General features: G+C 40.8%; 1 protein-coding gene across 1 annotated transcript in view; it reads right to left on the reverse strand.

Moving 5' to 3' along the window:
• The window catches only part of SYNDIG1 (synapse differentiation inducing 1), a 235,104-nt gene extending 223,169 nt beyond the window's left edge, over positions 1–11,935 (reverse strand). The window contains exon 1 of the mRNA XM_007956995.1: positions 11,456–11,935. Coding sequence (XP_007955186.1) covers positions 11,456–11,935 — 480 coding nt within the window. The remainder of the gene's footprint in view (positions 1–11,455) is intronic.
• Between the last annotated feature and the right edge of the window lie 382 nt (positions 11,936–12,317).

Consider the following 12,317-nt stretch of genomic DNA (forward strand, 5'->3'; position numbering starts at 1 on the left):
AAAAAAAAAAAAAATTCTTTAAAGTGTTAAAAAGCAAAGATAGACCAATAAATAACATCATGATAAATGGTGAAGACACTCAAGGATTGTCAAGGATTTTATTCTACTTGGATTAACAATCAATGCCCATGGAAGTAGAAGTCAAGAAAACACATACCATATTACACTGGGAAAATCTGCTGCAAAAGACCTCTTTAAGGTATTAAAAAGCAAAGATGTCGCTTTGATGACTAAGGTATGCATGATACAAGTAGTGATCTTTTAAATTGCCTCATATGTATGAGAAAGTTGGACAATGAGGAAGATCCAAGAAAACCTGACACATATGAATCATGGTGTTGATGAAGAATAATGATTTTACTATAGACTGCCAGAAAAATGAACAAATTCATCTTGGAGGAAGTATAGCCAGACTGCTACTTAGAAGAGACGCTGGCAAAACTTAATTTTGTTTACTTTGGTCATATCATCAGGAAAGGCGAATTGCTGGAGTAGGACATCACATGTGGTAGAGAGTCAGTGAAAAAAAAGTAAGCCCTCAACAAGAAGGACTTAACAGTGTCTGCAACAAGAGGCTCAAATCAAAGAGAGTGAGGATGTCACAACACTGGGAAATGTTTCATTCTGTTATATGTAAGGTCACCATGAGTTGTACTGGACTCAATGGCAACTAACAACAGCAATTAATAATGACATTGAGCATCTTTTCACGTGCTTAGCGGATGTTTGTACATCTTGTCTGGTGAAACGTCTATTCAAGTTCTTTGCCTATTTTTTGATTGGGTTGTCTTTTTGTTGTTGAGTTGTAGGAGTTCTTCATATAGTCTGGATATCAAACATTATCAGACACATGATTCTCAACTATTTTGTCCTATTCTGTAGCTGTATTTTCACTGTTTTTAAGTTCTTTGAAGCATATGTTTTCGATTCTAATGAAACTTAAGACTTTTATTTGTAGTTTGGTATAATCACTTTTTTTATGAGTTTCAAGTAAATGACTACCTGAAGAGAGTTTTAGTTCTTGTTTCCTTCAAACCTAGGAGACCCTATCTTCTTAATCATTTTTGCTGCTTTTCTTAAGTTTTTCCCAATTTTAGACACTTGAGTCTTATAAAGTACATGCCCTGGGTCTTTCCTGACTATGTGCCTTTCCTCTTGAGGCTGCCCCTTCCTGTGTAGTTCATCAGTCCACTTGTGAGAATTTTTGTTTACATTATTCGTTATTCCTAAATAAACTACAAATCAAATCCATAATGAAATATCACTTCAACCTCTCTAAGACAGCTATTCTCAAAAAAATGGAAAATAACAAGTGTTGCCAAGACTATGGAGAAATTGGAATATTCATCTATTTTTGGTGAGGTTGTAAAATGGTACATTCATTGTGAAAAGCAACTTGGGGGCCCTTCAGAAATTTAAACATAGAATTATTACATGACCCAGTAATTCCACCTTTTTGGTATATACCCAAGAAACTTGAAAGCAAGAACGCAAACAGGTACTTGTGTATCAGTGTTCACCACAGCACAATACACAATAGCCAAAAAGTGGAAGCAACCCAAATGTTCACTGAAAAATGGATAAACAAAACAAAGTGATGTGGTTATAATACATGCTACAACATAGATGTACCTGTTGTTGTTGTTGTTATGTACCTAGCTAACATTATATTGAATGATATAAATGAGACACTAAAGGACAAATATTGTATGATCCCACTTACATAAAATAACTAGAATAAGGACATGCATAGAGATGAAAGCTTATTAGTGGTTACTAGTGGTGGATGGGAGAGGGGAAATGGAGAGTTATTGCTTAAGGAGTACTGATTTTCTGTTAAGGGTGATGAAAAATTTGGAAATGGACAGTGGTGATGATTGTATGACATGATGAATGTAATTAATGTCACTAAATTGCACACATAAAAATGGCTGAAATGGCAAATGTTTTGCTATATATTTTACAAAATGAAAAAAATTATGAAGTGAAGAAGGAAAAAAAAAAAAAAAGCAAAGATGTCACTTTGTGGACTAAGGTGCTCCTGATCCAAGACATGGTGTTTTGAATCACCTCATTTGCATGTGAAAGCTGGACAGTGAAGAACGAAGACTAAAGAACAATTGGTGCATTTGATTTATGGTGGTACAGAAGAATATTCAATGTATCATAGACTGCCAGAAGAACAAACAAACCTATCTTGGAAGAAGTACAGCCAGAATCCTCCTTGGAAATGAGGATGGTGAAACTTCATCTCATGTAATTTGGACATGTCATCAGGAGAAACCAGAACCTGGAAAAAAATACCACTCTTGGTAAAGCAGAGTGTCAACGAAAAAGAGGAAGACCCTCAACAAGATGGTTTGATACACTACCTACAACAATGGGCTCAAATAGAGAAAAGTTTGTGAGTATGGTGCAGGAGGGGTCAGTGTTTCACTCTGTTGTACACAGGGTTGCTATGAGTTGGCATTGATTTGATAGCATGTAACAACAACAGAATTGTATTCTGGACAGAGCTGTACATTAATATTTATTGTGTGTTTGGTTTCAGTCACAATATATCCATGATCATTGCCACTCTGTTCAGTTGTTGTTGTTGTTGTTATTTGCCGTCGAGTCGGCCCCGACTCATAGCGACCCCTCCTTGGGTTTCCGAGGCAGTATCACTATGGAAGTAGGACTGCCCAACCTTCCTTCCGAGGAGTGGCTGGTGGGTTTCAACCGCCAGCCTTCTGGTTAGCAGTCAAGTGCCTTAGGCACTATGCTACCAGAGCTCCTCTCTGTTCAGTTAGATGATCTTAAAAAATTATACGAGGCAGTCCACAAGCTTTTGCTCTGTGGTAGATTTTTGCAGGTATAGCACCCAATTTGTTGGCACTTTCCTATGTCATGACACTAAGTTGTCCTCTCCACGGTGACCCTGGTGTGGTCACATGACTTGCTGCTTTGGTCAATGGGCTACTAAATCATAAATTCAAAGACTTGAGAAGCACTTGCACATAAGACTCAGACTCTCTTTCTCCTCTGGGATGCTACCAGGCCTGGGAAGCCTGCTGAATGATGACAGACATGTTATGCAGTCATCTCTGTCACTCCAGCTCAAAGACAGCCCGCATTCTCAGGCAGGCTGCTGAGCTGATGGGCAGCTAACCACAGACACCTGAGTGAACCTTGCTGAGCCCAACAAAACATCATTACCAAGCTTAGCCCAACTCACATTGCTGGTCCTCAGAATCAATAATTAAATGAGTAGTTGTTTTAAGCCACCAAGTTTTGGGATGACGTGTTATTTGACTTCATTATTCTATGCAGTGAAAAAACAGTGAAACATAAAGCATGCTGACTCTTCTAATCAGTTATTACCTTCAAACAGAACAAGGGAATATCACATGGTTTAAATTCAGGAAGCAAGTATGTCAGGGTTGTATTGTCTCACCATACATACTCAATCTGTGTGCTGAGTAAATAATCCAAGAATCTGGACTATATGAAGAAGAACGTAGCATCACAATTAGAGGAAGACTCATTAACAACCTATGATATGCAGATGACATAACCTTACTTGCTCAAAGTGAAGATGATTTGAAGTATTTACTGATGAAGATTGAAGACTACAGTCTGCAGTATGGATTACACCTCAACATGAAGAAAATGAAAATCCTCACAACTGGACCAATAAGCAGCATTATGATAAGTGAAGAAAAGATTAAAGATATCAAAGATTACGTATTACTTGGATCCACAATCAACACCAATGGATGTATCAGTCAAGAAACCAGACAACTTATTCCATTGGGCAAATCTGATGCAAAAGACCTCTTTAAAGTGCTGAAAAGCAAAGATGTCTCTTTGAAGACTAAAGTGCACCTAACCCAAGCCATGGTCTTTTCGATAGCCTCATATGCATGTGAAAGCTGGACAATGAACAAGGAAGACCAAAGACAAATTGATGCTTTTGAGTTGTGGTATTAGTGAAGAATACTGAAAGTTCCATCGACTTCCAGAAGAACTAACAAATCTGTCCAGGAAAAAGAGCAGCCAGAATGCTCCTTGGAAGCGAGAATGACCAGACTTCATCTCACCTACTCTGGTCATGTTGTCAGAAGGGTCCATTCCCTGGAAAAGGATATCACACTTGGTAAAGTGGAGGGTCAGCGAAAAAAGGGAAGGCCCTCAATGAGATGGACTGATACAGTGGCTTCAACGATTGGCTCGGGTATGGCAAGGATTGTGAGGCTGGTGCAGGACTGGGCAGTGTTTCGTTCTGTTTTACACTGGGTCACTATGAGTCAGTGCCGACTCGATGGCACCTAACCACAACAACATAGATATGTTAAGAAGCACTGATGGCTCAGTGGTTGAGTGCTTCCTTTCCTAATAACTGAAAGGTTGGTGGTTCAAATTCACCAGTTGCTCCAAGGGACAAAGATATGGCAATCTATCTCAGTAAAGATATATCAATACAGAGTAGGTGATATTGCACTGAGCGAATGTGCTGCAACAGACCTTTTTCAAGTGTTGAAGAGTAAAGATGTCTCTTTGAAGACAAAGTGCACCTAACCCAAGCCATGGTCTTTTCAATCACCTCATGCGCATGTGAAAGCTGGACAATGAATAAGGAAGACAAAAGAACAATAGACGCTTTTGAGTTGTGGTGCTGGTGAAGAATACTGAAAGTACTATGGACTGCCAGAAGAAAAGAACAAATCTGTCCTGGCAGAAGTGCAGCCAGAATGCTTTTTGGAAGTGAAAACGGCCAGACTTCATCTCACCTCCTTTGGTCATGTTGTGAGAAGGGATCATTCCCTGGAGAAGGGTATAATGCTTGATAAAGTTCTGTTGGACACAGGGTTGCTATGAGTTAGAGCTGACTCAATGGCACCTAACAACAACACCTAGGTGCTAGTATTACCAAAGATTCCAGTTCATGGTTCACTGAAACAAAAGCACAGACAGAAAAAGATAAAATAAATAAATAAGACCTCATAGAAATTAAAATCTTTCTATGAGAAGACAAGCTAGCAAGTAGTAGAATATCTTTGGCAACCATATATCTGGTGAGAATCTAATAACGAAAATATACACAAATCTTCAACAAATTAACAAAAAAAAGGACAAATAACCCAATCAATAAAATGGAGAAATATCTTGGACATGACCAAAGGGGTCATATAAATGGACACCAAACAAATGAAAAGATGTTCATCATCATTAGTCATCAAAGAGATGCAAATAATCAAAACCACAGTGAGATACCATTTCACTCTCATGAACATAGCTAAGACAAAAAAATACATATAACAGAAAATAACAAATGTTGATGAAGATGTTCCCTTTTGTGTATATTTGTGTATATTGATAAGAAGCTTTATCAATTGCTGGTGGCAATGCAAAATGGTGCAGCTGTTGTGTAAAACAGTGTGGTGGTTACTCAACAAACTGAAAATAGACCCAGCAATTCCAATTCTTTGTGTATACCCAAAAGACTTGAAAGTAGACTCAAGAAGAAAGCTGTAAACCAATGTTCACTGTAACACTATTCACAATAGTCAAAAGGTGGAAACAATCTAAATGTCTATGAATATATGAATGGATAAACAAAATGTGGTAAATACATACAGTGTAATACTACTCAGCCAGTAGGGGAAGAATTGAAGTCTTGATACATGCTATAATCTGGATGAAGCTAGAAAACATTATACTGAGTGAAATAAGTTAATCACAAAAGGACAAATATTATTTGACCTCACTTATATAAAAATGACTAGGAAAGGCAAATATACAGAGACCAAAGTACATTACTGAGGAGGAAAAAGAGGTTTAACAGTGATGGAAAAATTGCATTAAGGATAGGATTTCAGAGCTGATTACAGTAATTGCTGTCAGTAAGTTTGTATACTTATAAAAAGCTGAATTGGCAAAAGTTGTGTGATATATTTACAACAACAAAAGACTAGCTATTGAAGTTGTTTACATATAACCAAACAACTCATGGAACTACATTGAAGATTTAGGGATATATTTTTAGGATTCATCCCAGTTTATTGTTCTAGTATTGTGTTTAGTGCTTTTATTCTATCTCCTAGTTTGCTGTGTAGTGTGTGGGCTCTTGCAAGTGGTTATCCAAGGCATAACAAGAAGATTTGACTCACCTGCAGCAACAGAGGAAGGAGAGTCAGGAGGAGAATCTGGAATGTGTGGGTAATTGCCTCCATGACGTGCCTCCTTGGCCATGAGACCAGAAGACCTGGAGGTTGCCTGGCTACTATTACTGAATATTTTGATCAAAGATTCCTAGAAGATTCCTGTTTAAAAATGGGGAAACGCAGAAACAGAATTTCAAATTCTCATGGACTCCAGGCCTTGTAGAGCCATGGAAGGCAAATGCACCCCTGAAACTATTGCCCTGAGATTGTCTTTAAATCTTAAACCAAAAGTATCCCTAAAGTCTTCTTTAAACCAAGTAAGAGTTTAACTTAACTAAAAATGGCTACCTTTCCACGATCCTGAGACTAGAAGAACTATATGGTGTAAGGCTACCACTGCTGACTGCTCTGAAAGGGATTATAATAGGAAGTCCCAGATAGAGTGGAAGAAACCAAAAATAACCAAACTCACCACCACTGAGTCGATTCTGACTCACAGTGACTGCCTTTGGGTTTCCGAGGTGGTAAACCTTTATGGAAGTAGATTGCCCCGTCTTCCTTCTGCAGAGTGGCTGGTGGGTTTGAATTGCCAACTTTCTGGTTAGAAGTCAAATGCCTTAGGCACTACACCACCAGAGCTCCTTACAGAGTGGGAGAAAAGTGTGGGACAAAACTCAAAATCACATAAAAGAGTAGGCTTACTGGTTTGATAGAGACTGGTGGAACTCCCAAGACTATGCCCCTTAAGACACCCTTCAGGCTGGAACTGAACCACTCCGATGGTTCAAATTTTAGCCAAAGTCAGAGAGACCTATAAGGTGTACAATAACACTAGGGGCATACACATTCCTTAGAATAATCAACCATAGGAGATCAAAAGGTCAGTATTTGCCCAAGGATAAAGCACAGAAGGCAGGAAGGGATAGGAAAGAAAGATGAATGGAAACAATAAACACAGGGAGGAAGAGGGAAGACTGCTGTTAATTTTTGAGAATTGTAATCAAAAGTCACAAAGCAAAATATGTATGAAATTATCGAATGGAAAATCAATTTGCTCTGTAAACTTTCACCCAAATCCCAATAAAAAGTTGAAAGACAAAAATGCCTGCTTTGAGCATTATGCTTCTTTTATCTACATGGGATCAAATTAACAATTGCAACTTGAAAGATGAGGAAGCAGTAAGATTATGTCAATGAGGGCAGAACAACTCAGAAAAAGAGAGTGAGGATGGTTGAACAATTTGATGATTATAATCAGTGTCATTAAATTGTACATATAGACCAAAACCCAAAAAACAAAGGAACTCTGGTGCCTTAGTGCCTAAGGCATTTCACTGCTACTAGAAGGTTGGCAGATCAAATCCACCAGCCACTCTGCAGAAGGAAGACTGGGCAATCTATTTCTGTAAAGATTTACCACCTCAGATACCCAAAGGGGGTTGAAAGACTAGGAAACAATAAGGTTAAGTTAATGACGGCAGAACTACTTAGAAAAGGAGAGTGAGGATGGTTGAACAACTTGATGAATGTAACCAATGTCATTAAATTGTACATACAGAAGAAACTTAGATTAGTGTGTGCTTTGCTGTGTATATTCTCAGCAACAATAAATAAAATTTCCAAACCAAACTAACTGCCATCAAGTCAATTCAACTCATAGCAACCCATCCTTGGGATTCCAAGGCAGTAGTATCTCTACAGAAGTAGATGCACAATTGTTCTTCTGAGGAGTGGCTGGTGGGTTTGAACTACTAGCCTTCTGGTTAGAAGTCTAATGCATTAGGCACTATGCCACCAGAGCTCTCACATAAAATTTAGGGGGAAAAAAAAAATATATATATATATATTTCTGATGGGTTCCCACAGCTGGCTGCTAGCACAGGGTACGTGAGAGCGGTAATGACCTTTTCCAGAAGTCTACATGACCCACCTGGTCAAAGTCTTGGACTCATCAGGATGAACAAGTCTATCTCCCCTTCCTCATCTCCTGATATATAATGTAAGGGACTGTAGTCATCCCAAGCCTTTGCAGAGTTCCATAAACAACAACTACTGGCTGAGGTCATTGTATGAATATTATTTCATTAAAATAGATTCAGATATACTATGAGTAAAAGATTTACATTTAAATATGGGTTGTATTGGTTTGCAAGCTCAATCAGAAGCCCTGACAGTCTTAAAGAAGATAAAATTCTTTGAAGTTAATTCATTAAAAAGCCACAGGATGGAAGTGAATAAAGGACTAAGAAAATATTTCAATCACTTCTTCCTCTTTCACTGACCTTAACATATTATAGTTATTCAAGGAAAGTGCGTGGATATAAATAAAGGGAAGGAGAGAAGAAATGAAGCCCATGAGTGAGCAACAATGAAGAAACTCAGAGATTTCTTTTACATTTCAATCTAATAAATATGCCAAGCCTTCTATTACTGATGCATATTATATATTAGAGCAGAATTGCCATAAACTCATAACAAAGCTGAAAATCCTCTGCTATACAATTTGACTTCTGGGGCTTGAGAAACAGCTGTGCCACAGTGGAGACCTGGCTAGTCCCCAATGTCTCCTATCAAGGAGCAGTTCCATTTTTAAGTGCTGCTTCGCCACTTCTAACACTGTCCTAACTCTCTCTTATAGTCTCTTACAACAGCCCCCAATGGGGCTTTGCACATCTGGTTTGGCCCTGGCCCCTGTCCGTCCCTTCTCACCTCCATTCCCTAAACCATGCCCTGCTCTACTGCCAGAGACACTTCCCAGAATGCCCTCCTGCCTGCAACCCCTTAAGGTGTCTCCATGAGCAGTAGGGATGTCAAGACCTGCCTCCTATGATGTCCAACCTCTCTGCACAGCACTCTCCTCACTTTTTGTCTCCAGTTTCTGGCCCACCCCACCCTGAAGCCCCTTTGGGGATGTTTTCATTCTTGTGTCCTTCCTTTCCTTCTTGTAGGCATGTGAGTCAGTGATTCCACTAAAACCCAATTGCTCTTGGTCCTTCTCCTGCACCCCTCACCACCATCTACAGGTTTAGCAATTTTAAACCAGTGATTACATCCTGCTAATCGCCCACATCCCAGGCCTCTGTGCTTCTATCTGCTTGTGATGTTCCTCTTAGTGGAATTCTCCAGCCACCACCCCCAGCATCCTTTGCCTGACTGTCTCAGACTCTTACTTCAGTGGCAGCACTTCGACTGGAATATTTGAGCCCCCACCCCCATGATTGAGCTCGGAGCCCCACCACCATATGAATGCTTTTGGAGCAAACTGGGTGTTCTATCATCATATGTTACAATGAAATTGACTTTTCATGTATCTGCTTCCTAAACTTCATTAGGGCAGGAAACATTTATGCTTTTTTTTTCAGCAAAAACCTCAGGCCTGGAAAACAACTGACACTATACACTTTTGAACTGAAGCTGAAGCACTCTGCCAATTTCTAAAACCTTTAGCCTGAGCTCACACTGCTTCTCTTCTCTGAATCTCTTCTGATCTCCTGGCTTTCCAGTCCATGAACCTCATCCACTCCAAAAGATTCTCTCAACTCCATCAGCCACTTTCATGTGCTTCATCATTGGCTCATTCTAACATTTGACTTTATTTTCCATTTCTGAATTTTCCTCCTGACTATAATCACCTCTCCAACTGTTTCTGGTTCCCTCTGGTACCTCCTATCCTTGGCCTCTCTAGTTTGCTGGGTCCATTACCTCTTTATGAACCCACTTGACTTGCTGTCCAGCCTGGGATCCCATGGCCAGTGTTTTTTCGGTGAAGTGAGTCTTATTCCATTCTAAAACTTCTCCCTTTTGCTTTCTCCTGTCTGCCCCATCTTGTCGGCAGGAAGTCAGACTATGTACTTTCCATTGAGAGCCTTACCTTACCTGCTGGAGAATGCTGGCAATCACAGGTCACAAGAAACCTTCAAACAGACTGGTTGTCTTTTCAACAATCTCATGGTTACCTCCTCCAGACAGCTGCAGTGAGCTATCTCAACTTCTTCATGCCCTAACCTCCCCTGGCTATGTTACTCCCAGACAACATGGACTCTCTCCTTTCCTTCCTCTTCAACTTAGATTTCTCATGAAAGGTCAGGCCTTCTAGACTCCCGGCCTCCCCAGGATTGTGGCCAAAGCCACCTTGATCCAGATTTCTCTTCCCTGAAATTTCTCCTCCAGCTGTGAAATGTTTTTGCCTACCTCAGACAAAACAGACATCTTTTCCCTTTGATCACACTTCCTCTCAAGTATCAAACCCACTCCATAGTTTCATTTCCCACAAACTTACTGAGTATTGTTGTTGTTGTTGTTATGTGCCGTCGAGTCAAACCCGACTCATAGCGACCCCTCCTTGGGTTTCCGAGGCAGTATCACTACGGAAGTAGGATTGCCCAACCTTCCTTCCGAGGAGTGGCTGGTGGGTTTGAACTGCCAGCCGTCTGGTTAGCAGGCAAGTGTCTTACCCACTATTTATTGCTACTTACGTCTTTGAAGAACACCCTCTGTCCTCATTGTGGCCAAAGTGCCTTCTCAAACCTAGTCAACCACCTCTCATCTGACAAATGCCACAGCTTTCATTCTGATCCACCCCCTTCACACATGTGCAGCATCCATACTTTCTGTCTCAAACCCAATGCCATCTTGAAGAGGCGGGGATGTGCCACACCAACTGGAAAACATTGTGTCACCTTACATCATGTCCAATGTGCACATTCCTACACATGCATTTCAAATGCCCTCACCTGCCCTCCTATCTATGAAAGAAATGACATATATAATTCAAGTCATCTTCCCTTTATGTTATCTACTATTTCTTCCAACAGGTTTTAGCTATACCAACAAGGCTTTAGTAAAAACTTCGGAATGCCAAATTAAGGAAATCACCTGGGACAGAAAGAAAAGTTCCCAAGTTGTCTCAACAAATACATTTCCAGGCTTATGGGGCTCTAGGGCCATACACTAATAACATGTACTCACTTTTGCATGAGATGAAAGACACTGGGAATCTTCCAAATAGCCCATCTGTGCTGGCCACCCTTAAATTTATCTGCAGGACCACTCAACAGCCTGGTCCTTTCTGACTAGAATCACTGATGAAGCACCCACTGTGTCTTAATGTTAGTTTTTCTACTATCCTTCCATTTTTCACAAATATTCAAGAGTTACGAGACATCAAAAATGCCTTCAGTTGCTCTTCTCTTTTGTACACTGGTTTTATTCCGTTAACAGTTGCTTAGCACTTATGGATCCCCCACCAAACCCCCACCATCCCACACCAGATGGCCCATGAAAACGAGAGCTGACAAACATCCTCTGACCTCCAGCTCCTGGAAATCCTCCTCTTCCTCCACGTCATAGGAAAGGGTGTGGATTTTGATGTCATCAGCTGAAAGATCAATAAACTTCCCATCAGGATACTCCAGGTTGTCTTTGGTGGGTGAGCAGTCCTCAATGAAGGTGGTCTCACAGCAGTCTGCAGCCATGCCTTCTCCCCAGGAGCGCAACACGCCTTCTGAGTAGAGGATGATGTTGGGGTGGTAGTGGGACTCCATCGACTGCTGAAGGGTGTTGGGGTCCAACAGTTGCTGGACTGGCTCACTTCTGCTGCTGTCCAGAATAGCTGGTGTGGCACTGGCCATCAGCCGGCGATTCTGGTACTGGGGTGCTGGGAAAATTGACACCAGGCCATCTCTGCTCTCTGCTGTCAAGTTCCTGGTGTTAATCAGGCCATTCCTCTTGCCAGAATCACTGATTTTACTGCGCACTAGCACACTCCTCTGTTCTACAGTGCTCTCCATGGTGCCCTCCTCCTGCTGGGAAAGTTCACCTTCGCATCACGGTTCCATATCTCCTGGAGGAGGATGAGATAGAGATGAGACCAGAAAACCTCACCTGAGAGAGAGCTAATCAACCAGACCCTTATTGATCCAGACTGTACTTACTAGTCAATAGATATGCATAGCAGCTGGGAGAGTGAGATAACATCCAGGCTTGCCTGTTCTCCGAATTTTAAAAGGGATCTATCAGGGAAGCCAACTGGAAGGAAGCCAAAAATTGATTACCCATATCTATATAAAGTCTCTGCTTCCAAACTGTGGAGGCTCTCTAAAGGTGGCTACAGTCGCCAGCAGATGTCCTGAAACCAACAGGGAAAACACAATCCCATTAGTGTGCTGCCAG

Source organism: Orycteropus afer, unplaced genomic scaffold, assembly GCF_000298275.1.
Source record: "Orycteropus afer afer isolate SDZICR_OR568_19922 unplaced genomic scaffold, OryAfe1.0 scaffold00693, whole genome shotgun sequence".
In the NCBI taxonomy this organism is placed as follows: Eukaryota; Metazoa; Chordata; class Mammalia; order Tubulidentata; family Orycteropodidae; genus Orycteropus; species Orycteropus afer.